Source organism: Anarhichas minor, unplaced genomic scaffold (assembly GCF_050575085.1).
Source record: "Anarhichas minor isolate MPS153535 unplaced genomic scaffold, ASM5057508v1 ptg000021l, whole genome shotgun sequence".
In the NCBI taxonomy this organism is placed as follows: domain Eukaryota; kingdom Metazoa; phylum Chordata; class Actinopteri; order Perciformes; family Anarhichadidae; genus Anarhichas; species Anarhichas minor.
In genome coordinates, this window is record NW_027466467.1 from 8,283,707 (window position 1) to 8,294,081 (window position 10,375).

At 40.5% G+C, this 10,375-nt stretch overlaps 2 protein-coding genes across 2 annotated transcripts; one reads left to right on the plus strand and one right to left on the minus strand.

The window, feature by feature from the left end:
• The first annotated feature begins 44 nt into the window (after positions 1 to 44).
• Positions 45 to 2,130, plus strand: thoc7 (THO complex 7). The gene is made up of 8 exons (XM_076096117.1): positions 45 to 199; positions 438 to 558; positions 657 to 784; positions 957 to 1,043; positions 1,363 to 1,420; positions 1,541 to 1,607; positions 1,702 to 1,771; positions 1,968 to 2,130. Exons 1-8 carry the CDS (start codon positions 181 to 183, stop codon positions 2,027 to 2,029), a joined length of 612 nt encoding a protein of 203 aa, XP_075952232.1. The 5' UTR covers positions 45 to 180; the 3' UTR covers positions 2,030 to 2,130.
• Positions 2,131 to 2,917: 787 nt separating this feature from the next.
• LOC142954838 (interferon-induced GTP-binding protein Mx-like) lies at positions 2,918 to 10,313 on the minus strand. The gene is made up of 12 exons (XM_076096115.1): positions 10,019 to 10,313; positions 8,602 to 8,739; positions 8,318 to 8,472; positions 8,067 to 8,205; positions 5,636 to 5,834; positions 5,439 to 5,517; positions 5,226 to 5,348; positions 4,990 to 5,131; positions 4,759 to 4,917; positions 4,528 to 4,604; positions 4,191 to 4,442; positions 2,918 to 4,081 (listed from the first exon to the last, which is right to left on the minus strand). The coding sequence occupies exons 1-12, from the start codon at positions 10,203 to 10,205 to the stop codon at positions 3,857 to 3,859; spliced, it is 1,875 nt and encodes a 624-aa protein (XP_075952230.1). The 5' UTR covers positions 10,206 to 10,313; the 3' UTR covers positions 2,918 to 3,856.
• Between the last annotated feature and the right edge of the window lie 62 nt (positions 10,314 to 10,375).

Sequence of the window (10,375 nt, forward strand, 5' to 3'; positions counted from 1 at the left end):
CGGTACTGTACCTTTAACGATAGTTTCCTCCTGCCATTAAACAAAACGAAGAAGAAGAAAGCATTTTGGTCGATTTTTAGTGCTCTCTTCTGTGGCCAATCACTGCCATTTGTTCTCAGACGCGGGGCGACCTTCTTTGTTCACTTCCTGTTGTTCAATAAAGTTTATCTCGCTACAGACATGGGGGCTGTTACAGATGGTAAGTAAAGCTTTAATAACTCGATTTCAGCTCCCAGGTAAAGTCCACGGGTGTGTACTGACGCGTATAAAGTACTCATATGTACTCAAACGAACCGATTAAACATGTACAAGCAGCTTGCTTTTAAAACGACTAAATATTCAGCAGCCATGTTAGCTAACGGCTAGCTCAGCAGCGTTTGAATTTTCCGTATGTATCCGAAAGGTTGTTTGATTCCTGCTTTTCGAACATATTCCAGATGAAGTTATTCGGAAACGTCTTCTCATCGACGGGGACGGAGCTGGAGATGACCGCCGAATCAACGTGTTGCTAAAGGGTTTCACCAAATGGTGCAACTCGCCTGGGACCCCGGAGGAAGGGTAAGTGAGCTCCTTGGACTTTGTCACCTATCATTTAAATAAAAGTGTGTTGAAGCACTTTGCTTTCGAGTCATAAAACGTTTTGTAATTCTGTTCAGGTTCACGCAGTATCAGAGGATGATGGGCATACTGGCCCAGTGTGAATTCTCCATGGGGAAGACATTGATGGTGTATGACATGAATCTTCGCGAAATGGAGAATTATGAGAAAATCTACACTAATATAGGTAGAAAATGCATATTATTTTGTATACCATACTCATGTTCCTGTATTTCATAAATTCTATCTTTGCGATATCTAGCAGAAATGGGCCTCCAGTCACCACAAAACAATGTCTGTTTTTTTGTGTGTTACAAATGTGTTATGATAACCTTATCACCACCATGTCTACATTGTAGAACAAAACATCACGTCTGCACACGACAAGATAGCAGAATGCAAAAAAGAAATCCAGAGGGCAAAGAGAATACGGAAAAATCGCCAAGGTAAGAATGTTTTCAGGGCTCCAAAATACAGGAGAGATGTACTACTTGTGTTGTTGTATAGAGACTGAGAAAGAGCAAATTCAATATTGGAGGTGTGGTCCCACCATGTTGAAGTGAAACCAATACAATTAACAGTTTAACATAGTGCTGAAACGGCTGTGAGATCAATCAATTAGTCAGTCAATCAGCAAATAATAAATTGTGGCAATACATGCTGTCAAAATAATGTATAATATATGAATATTTACGGTTAATTGAGCTAGTTTGTATTTCTGCTTGTCTCACATTCACATTTTTTTCTTTTTCTTTTTCGTTCCAGAGTACGATGCTTTAGCTAAGGTTATCCAGCAACACCCAGACCGACATGAAACACTAAAGTGAGGCAGCCTCTCATTAGTTTCATTCATATATTGAGTTATTTTGCTTTCTGTGGTAGAGCAGTTATGGCTTTCATGATAATGAGATGATGTGCTTAATGTTGGTTTGATCACTTACAGGCAGTTGGAGGCGCTTGACAAAGAACTCCAGCAATTGTCTCGCATCAAAGAGAACGTAGATGCAAAGGTACGGCCAATTACATCAGCTCTTCTATTCTAACCTCTAATATCTTCAATCATTAAAAATATTTGAATTTTTCTCTCCCTTTGGTCCCACACAGCTGGAGTTGAGGAAGAAGCAGTTCCATGTGCTACTCAGTACCATACAGGAACTACAGCAGACACTTGAGAGTGAGTAAACATGGGCATGGTGGGCGTCGTACTTGCAATTGTTTGTGTTTTTCAATGTCCCTGTGTCATCTTCTATATTCTCAATAGCTGTTGATCTCTCCGTTGTTAAAGAAAAACAAAATGTTGATCCGTTTCCTCTTCTGTCCAGTTTAGAAAAAGTAGAGATACCTACTTATAATATTTTAATTTTTCCTAGATGATGATAAATCGGACAATGACGAGAACAGTCACGAGAGCCCAGCACAGAATGGTGAATGAATGTGTAGAGATCCTGACTGAGTGAACCACTTTGAAACATTTTTGTTTTTGTCTTTGAATCCTTTTTGTATGTATTTTTGAATAAAGTAGACTTGTCCACATCTGTCTTGTTCAAGTATTTAACAAAATGGTGGCCTTTCAGACGCATGTCTGTCCCTAAATGGACTTGTACTTGAATTGCGCTTTTCTGGTCCTCCGACCTCTCAAAGCGCTTTAACACTTCATGTCATTCACCCATTCATACTCTGATGGCAGGGGCTACCACGCAAGGTGCCACCTGTCCATCAGGAATATATTTTATATTTATTTACATCACTGAGGCAGACAGTTAATTGCAGAGTGTGGAAGACCACATATGCTTATTGATGACTTGGTTAGGATATCTGTTATACATTTCTAGAATTATTTAGGATTACTTTACAACTCGTGCTTTACTGTCAAACTTGAGTTTGATTTGCTATTTTCTCTAAAGCCACAAGGGGGACATAGTTACAACAATTTTTAAGTGTAGTCGTGAGCAAGTTTGATCAACAGAGTTTACCATATTATCAAGAACCAAAAGTCAGTACCAGGCAAATTAAAAAAGTGTGTTTAAGTATTTTAATTAGACTCATGGGAAAGAAATATATAGTGTTATATTTAATCATGTCCCAGGTCAGCTTATCTTAACATGAAGCTGCAGCTGCTCTGCTGCTATACTGTTGGATACAGACAGGACAGATCAGGATTGTAGTAGTAGTAGATCCATTTATGTTGTATAATCTTTTTAAGTCACTAATTGCTCATGTCAAGAATATGTCACATCTAAATTAAAAATGACAATTTTGGGAGAACAGATGTTAGATTGACTGGAAAGAGCAAGATGGAATAGCCAAATTACACAATCAATTAAAGTCAAATTGTTTCTTTATTTAAACAAATATATTTGCACAGCATGAAAAAGATGCACTTGAAGAAACAAAAACTACCTGTATAATCAAAGTGGTTGAGCCATTAATAGGAACGCACTACAAAGCATCTGAACTAGGGGAACTCAGTAATTGAACTGGGTATATCTCAGAAACATGGTATGTTACTTAAACAATGTGCTCCTATGATCCCTTTTCCCCGTATAAAATAACAGGCATTTGATTTTTCTTTCTCTTGGAATGACAGCAGTAGTACATGTTACAGTACATTTAAAACAACTCCCCACTTTCACTGTTCTGACATAGATGTAACATCGAAAGCAAATGTGTCCATTCTACACTGGACAGAATAAAAAATAACAGCAGAGCAATACTTAAACAATGACCCTACAGGCGCAGTTTGTGTTGGTTCAGGAGCCATAAAATACAAAGGTTTAACTAATTGTGTGACTGAATATTTTCATTAAGCATTGGTTATGGTCTATGGTATGGTAGCCTGCATGGGCACTCTTGCATGCACACCCATAACAGGCAAATTTGGAGAGGAGGGTTCACACAAGAGGAAGAATCCGCAAATTGTCGGGAAGCAATAAAATGCTGCAGGGATGACATTTTTGTAGGCCATCCCTGGAAGTTAGCATCGCACTGGTTACCTCTAAAAAAAGCAGATGGGATTTTTCCATTGGATTTTGGATTATTGCAGGAACACAAGTTTGTGATACTACTAACCTATTTTATATTGTAGAACAAATTAAAACCTCATAAGCTTGTGTTAGCCACAGACCTTATTTTAGGCACCTAAAAACCCATTTAAAACACCCATAGACTTTGACGCGAGAGAACCGGAAGTACAAAAATAAACTCAAATTTTGTGAACCCCCAACGTTACAGTTCAAACTGCGCCTATGCCTGATCTCTGCTAGAACTCCACCAGGAATGTGCGGGCCTTCATGAGGCGTTTAAGGCGACTCTGCAAACCAGCCCTCTGGGTGCCAATGTCACAATCCTCCTTCAGCAAGAACTCAAAGTTCTCCTTGTCATGAAGCATCTGCAGCATCTCCCTCTGCAGCTGGACAGCAGACTCCTGCAACATCTGGTAGCGGATCACCAGCGGGATCTGGTCAGCCAGACGCTGGCTGGCAATCTGAAAGAGTAAAAAGAAGAGAAACTTTGACAAACGACGGCAGAACAAGGGTCTGAACATTTCTGTCATTGTTTTTGTTCAATAATCATTGGTCTAGATTGAAACATACTTTGTAATATGATTGAAGGTGCAACATCAGCTCCCGAATTGTTGCATGATTATCCATGCAGTACACAATACTCCTTTCTCGAAATTTGAAGCTTTTCGGTCTTTCTTCCTCATCCTCTTCCTTCTTCCTGTCACTCAAACTGTTGCTGTAGGTCCTGTCCTGAGAGTAAACAAGCAGCTCCATCTTGAACTGGGTTCTCAGCATGGATTCAGCTGTGGACTCTTTTTCTTGCTTGATGGCTTCGATCTTTGTCTAGAAAATAAGATTCTGGTCAGTCTGAACACCGGCAGAAAAATGATGTAAATAAAATTTCGAGACACTCATAGAAGATGGATACCTTGGCTGTTTTAATGAGGTTAGGAAATCCAATGAAGCTACTTTGGGCCAGCTGAATGAACACCTTCTTAACAGCGTCTGGAAGAAATGGAGATACAAGAAGATAAAGCAGCTTGATCTCCACCGAGCACTTCACTGGTGGCTGTACAGTATCAAGAGAAAACCTGAATATTAAAGAAAAACATATTACTGGATAAACCTGTCATATATTCAATCATACTACTATCCTCACCGGCTATTTCCTTGAGTTTCTTGACAGCCGGTTCTTCCAGCTGTTTGACCTGCTGCTTGACCATAACCTCAAAGGTCTTGTAGTTGATGAAGCCCGGCAGTTCTCTTCCACGGTACCTCTCTTCATATCCCTCCACCTCTTTCTCAATCTTCTTGTTAACTGCAACACAAAAAAAAATATTTCAAAGTCCTGCTGGTGAACAGCTGTAGACCAGATCAAACTGATACATACAGTTATGTCCTGAGCGGTCCAGGTGGGCATTCCACTTCCAGAACCCTCTTCTGAGTGTAGAAAAGACATTGAGCTTGTCTCCACAGTTGAGCTCCTCTCCTGTAGTCAGATTGATGGCATCCTGTGTGAATGCTGTCACTTTCTGCAGCACACACATGACAAAGACAAGTTCATACATGGTGGTGAGCATTTGCCTTTGTAACCAGGTGAACGTTATGAAGAGTGAGGGAGCTCACATCAATGAGGAAGAAGAGTCTTTCAGCTGCGTCAGCTGGGGGTCCACTGCCATATCTCTCCAGCTCTGCTTGAGTTTGTGCAAGTTTCTCCTCTATCTGCTCTTCCAGTCGAGGCAGAGATCTCTGCAAATCAAACGAGGGTCAAAACTTTAACAACTAAAGTAATCAAGTTAACGTTTAACAGACTGTAAATTTATCGGTGTAAGTATTTACCTCAATGTGATTCACCAGCTCAAGTGTGAGTTTCTCAGCCAGTTTAGGAATACAAGCATGGCCGTCATTGTATAGAGTGCTTCAGCAAGAAGAAGAAAAAGCTATTGAGCATTATATATTATATGTATAATAAATCACAGCACTAATAATTCACCATGAAAAAACATGTTACAATCATGCAAAAATAATGAACTTACTTGAAATGCACATGGTCGCTGAAGAATGCTTTTTCTCTTTCTATTGCTTCAGTAAGAGACACCCTCTCTGTGATCTCCTTCTGACCCCTGCACTTGACGATCATGTAGCCCTTCTTCAGGTGGATGACCTCATTACGGACAATTTCAACCACCGACTCTTCTGTGCCTTTGTCCACCAGGTCAGGCTTGGTCAGGATACCTGAGAGAGAAAGGGCAATGTAGCGAACATCCATGGAAGGATGATGAAACTGAAATGTCAATGACACAATCTCAACTAATAAACTTCTTCCAGAGACTGCCCTCAGGAACCTATAGTTCACTTAATAGTTGAACTCTCAATTTATCATGCCCCTGGATATACTCAGAGCAGACACGACTCTTGACACTCAGACTGTATAGGTTGAGTCTACCAAGATAATAAAATAATCTTAGATATAAATTGAATTGATGGACATCAATCAATGACACGAGTCACTGATTCTACCTGGTCACATGCAATAATTTTCATTTGTTTGTGGTTCATCGTTATTCATTGTACTGTTCATCATATTCTTTATTCATTCATTCATTAGGGCCCGAGCAACCGACAACGTCGGGCCAGCGAAGGCCCTATTGAAATTGTACCCGTTTAGGTAAACGTACGCATGGTCGGAGGACTTGCCATGCATGAAAACTCACCAACTTTTGGGGACTTGTCAGGCCTGGTGAAAATAGCCATCTGAAAAAGAATGCATATTTCTGTGTAAAAAAATGGCTCTCTAGCGCCCCCTACAAGTCGGCCCGGCGACGCCCCTCGGCCAGTATGTCCGATTTACTTGAAATTCAACGCACATGTCCAAATCCGCTCGATCTAAAAAGCCTCTCAGACCCCTAAGCTCCGCCTACTTAGATTTTCCGCCATCTTGAATTTAGTGAAAAACACATTTTTGCGAACTCGTCCTACACCCTGGGTCCAATTTCTATATAGTTTGCTGTGGATCATTAATGGACCTATATCATCTAAAGTTATCAAAAGCTTTTTTATATATCTTAGCGTTTACAAGATACGGACCAATGAACTTCTTAGGGGCATGGCATAATATCAATATACATAACTTCTCAAGCATTTGTCCTAAATTTCCAAAACTTTCAGCATATGTGCACATCGCATCCCGTAACAAACCCTGACAATGTTTTTGCATTCGACCACTAGGGGGAGCTACAGTAAACCCGCGAAGTTGTGTTTTTTGTCACTTTTTGCATTTTTCAGCCTTCGCACTTTAACGAACTCCTCCTAGAGAATTTATGCGATTTTCTTGAAATTTGGTCAAGATGCTCTTAAGACCTTTGTGATTAAAAGTTATAAAAATCGAGAGTTTTCGTAGAAGAACCTTGACATGGCGTGGTGGCCATTTTGCGTCATTCGGCATGAAAAAGGAAGTTGTTATAACTCCAAGGTACATTATCCAATCCGCACAAAACGTCTTATCCATGATGCTACTTCAAGCTTGAACATACTTCAATTGAAAAAAATTCAATAACTCATAGCGCCGCCTGCTAGCTAAAGGAAATGTCTGATGTAACTCAGCTGGACTTGTTCCAAACGGTCCCAAACTTCACATGCTTGATAACACTCATGGCCTGAGGATGTCTACAAGCAAATTTTCCCTAATACTCACAGCGCCACCTGTTGGCGAAAGGAAATCTGCGTTTTTTGACAAACACCATCCGATTTACATGACTTTTACACAATGTGGTTTACATTTGACACAGAGCTACATAATGCATGCTTGCACGTGTTCTGTAGCGCCAGGCAGCGGATACAGGAAGCGTCGGACTATTTGCAAAGCATCATTTCCAGCATCAGGGATTAAAAACGTCTCACTCGCGGACGCGCTGTTCGAAGGTCGCGGACGTTCTCGGACGCGCAGGCCGGAGTCCCGCCGGCACCCCCGACGCGCTGGAGGATGCGAGGGCCCGTCCATCGCTGCTCGCAGCTTTAATTTAGTTTATTTTATCGTTTATTCATATATTTTCTGTTATGTAGTTAATCCAATAAATACTTCATTTGTAAAGAACTTGATCATTTGATTTGTGTGTATTTGAAATGATAGGTCTCTGTACACCATGAGAACAACTCTGTAGCAACCCTGAGATTTAATTGATTAATTTCAAATTTTAAAGTTTTCCCTATTTTTCCAAAATTGGGTTGCATCCTAAATTGAATCTGGTTTGTTAAACTAATGGTGTCTTATGGCAAAAACTGAGTACCATCATTATTTTATGATAATGTATGGGTTTATAAATCATAATTTAAATATGAATAATCGTTACATATCTTGATAATAATTCATTTGTATTTATTAGATCTGCTACCAGCAGCAACGCTACAGCAAACAGACAGTGAACTATCTAAAGAAAAAGTAACTTTTCTAGAATCAGCCACATTTACCCAAAGTCCTGTCTCCACCAGGATCCACCTCCTGTGCCATCTTCAAAGCCTCTGTGGTTGCTATGTCCACGTTGGATGGAACAACCACCAAGCTGATGGTCTCTTGTTTTGTTATAAACTTCTGGATCAGTCTCTTTATCTGAAAGTATTAATTCCAGTGGTTATAAAGTATAAATCTTACTGTCATTACATTGCTACCAAATAAATTGTCCCTATGAAAACTGTGTTTTGGAGACACTGAATTAGCATACCTGGTCTCCAATGTTCTCAGGTTGTCCCTTTACAGCCACCCTGGTGATGCCGGGCAGGTCAATGAGCGTCAGGTCTGGAACATCAGGAGAGGCAATCTCCAGACTGATGAGGTCATCACTGATCCCCACCCCTTTCCCGGCCAATTTTTCCTGAGCTGGAGAGAGAGGACACAATATTTGACTAGTACAGGATGGAAGTACTGATCACTGAAACCTAAAATAATCAGTAGCTCCGCAAATACTTGACTTTTGTTAGTAGCATTAAATAACTGTGTATACTGTACCTTCTCTAATCATGGCATCCACATCTGCAGGGTCTTCTATCTCTGCTTCATAACCCTGGTAGCTTATCTTCCCGTACCACTCCTCTCCTTCTTTCCTTCTCTTCATCTTCAGTTCGAGAGGACATCTTGTCACAATGCCTGAATTAATGAAAAGTGAATGATGATGAGGGGAAAAATGAAATCCAGCGTTTTTGGTGAAATTATAACACTGATATTGTCTTTATAAAAGTGGGAATATTACATCTTCAAATATATGTTCCAGATATAACACATAGAGAAGGCTAACACCAAAGTCAACATTTTGTTGGCGGAATCCTCGACCCCAATGTAAACAGGGACATTTCTGTAGTAGTGTTTAAAACAAGTGCAACGCTATGAATGCCTTTGAAAAGAGACTGACTGAAAATGTAAAACGTTAATCCCATTTGTATGATTTGTTTCATAGTGACACAGAGTCACTGTGTCAGCGATCAAGAAGGCACTCGGATGCTACACAACAGGCTTTTCACCAGTAGTGCCGAGATCGAAAAGTGGACGGTGGTTTGCCACTGTTGTTCAACAGTGCAACTACTTTTCCAACGGCGTATAAAATGGATACATCCTCTATTTAAAACACTGTGTTGCGCTACTTTGTCAATAGCCTCAGAAAAAAATACATTTACAGCATCACTGGTCGTGAATCAAACCAATTGTTTGCATATTCATCAGGAGGCGGCACTGGTGTGTCTGTCTGACAATAGACTTCCACTTTCAAGCAGCTCCTGCCTTCAGGAAACGCAGGTTTTTACTTTTCAGGAAAAGTAGTCGCATACCACTGCAGGGATCGGTATATACCGCTGGCTTTTTCAACTTGTTGTGGTTCTTGTGCCCCACAGCCAAACTCAATGACTGCAGCTTTGAAATGATATTATACTGATGGTCTTACTGTTTATTTCTAAAGATTATTTTCTTTATTTTATTCGATCAATTGCACTTTGTGTAACGTAAGGCAAGGTTGAACATGCTGCCATGCATTTAGTGTTGCCACTAAAGATGAGTGTTACCATGATGCCTTCATTTAAACCTGCTGTACCAGACATGCAGGTTTTGAGATTTACAGATCAAAGTTGCCAACGGAGACATACGAAAAGAATTACATTATAAAAACAGAAATTCTCTTTCCAGCTTTTTCGGCTTGTTGTGGTTCTTGTAGATTTAAGGTTGAACATCCATCATTTTGAGTCATTACATCACTCCCCAAACAAAGGGAAAAACCAGACAACTGCTCAAGGTTAATGCTTTATTTAGCTGTAAAAGGGTTCGTTTAGATCAGTGATAACGGAGCGAGACAGACCTATATATTCAGTTCTGTTCATTTTGGAATCAAAATGTTAAATAATGCAAATAATATTATTGTTTTTCCGTGAGTTTAACTTACCACTCCCTCTCGGCAGAGCCACCCCTGACAGCGCCTCCAACACGGAGCTCTTCCCCGAGCTTTGGTCTCCAATCACGGCGATAGCAGGCAGCGCCAAGTCCTTCTCTACACCCAGAGAGCGAAGAGAGTCGATGAGGTCAATGCAGGGACGCACCTTCTCCTCATACTGTTGGTTCAGAGTGTTCATGGTGATCACTGCTTGAATCCTGGAGAGAAACGGTGTTTAAAAAAGGAATAAAGTAGCAGAGCTGCTCGGATGCTGAAACTTGAGTGCGAGAGACGCCCACCGTGGATGTTAAGAGATGCAGCAGAAAAACGAAACTTAAGTTATGCTAGGTTTCGTTTCCTTGACTTTCG

What these genes read in the sequence shown, in the direction of transcription:
- thoc7 (XM_076096117.1), top strand. An exon ending in AATACGGAAAAATCGCCAAG is followed by an intron (nt 1,044 to 1,362) that starts GTAAGAATGTTT and finishes TTTTCGTTCCAG; the next exon opens with AGTACGATGCTTTAGCTAAG. An exon ending in GACCGACATGAAACACTAAA is followed by an intron (nt 1,421 to 1,540) that starts GTGAGGCAGCCT and finishes GATCACTTACAG; the next exon opens with GCAGTTGGAGGCGCTTGACA.
- LOC142954838 (XM_076096115.1), bottom strand. Translation starts at nt 10,205, where the DNA reads ATGAACACTCTGAACCAACAGTATGAGGAGAAGGTGCGTCCCTGCATT. An exon ending in GGCTCTGCCGAGAGGGAGTG is followed by an intron (nt 8,740 to 10,018) that starts GTAAGTTAAACT and finishes TCATTAATTCAG; the next exon opens with GCATTGTGACAAGATGTCCT. An exon ending in TGGTGGAGACAGGACTTTGG is followed by an intron (nt 5,835 to 8,066) that starts GTAAATGTGGCT and finishes TTTCTCTCTCAG; the next exon opens with GTATCCTGACCAAGCCTGAC.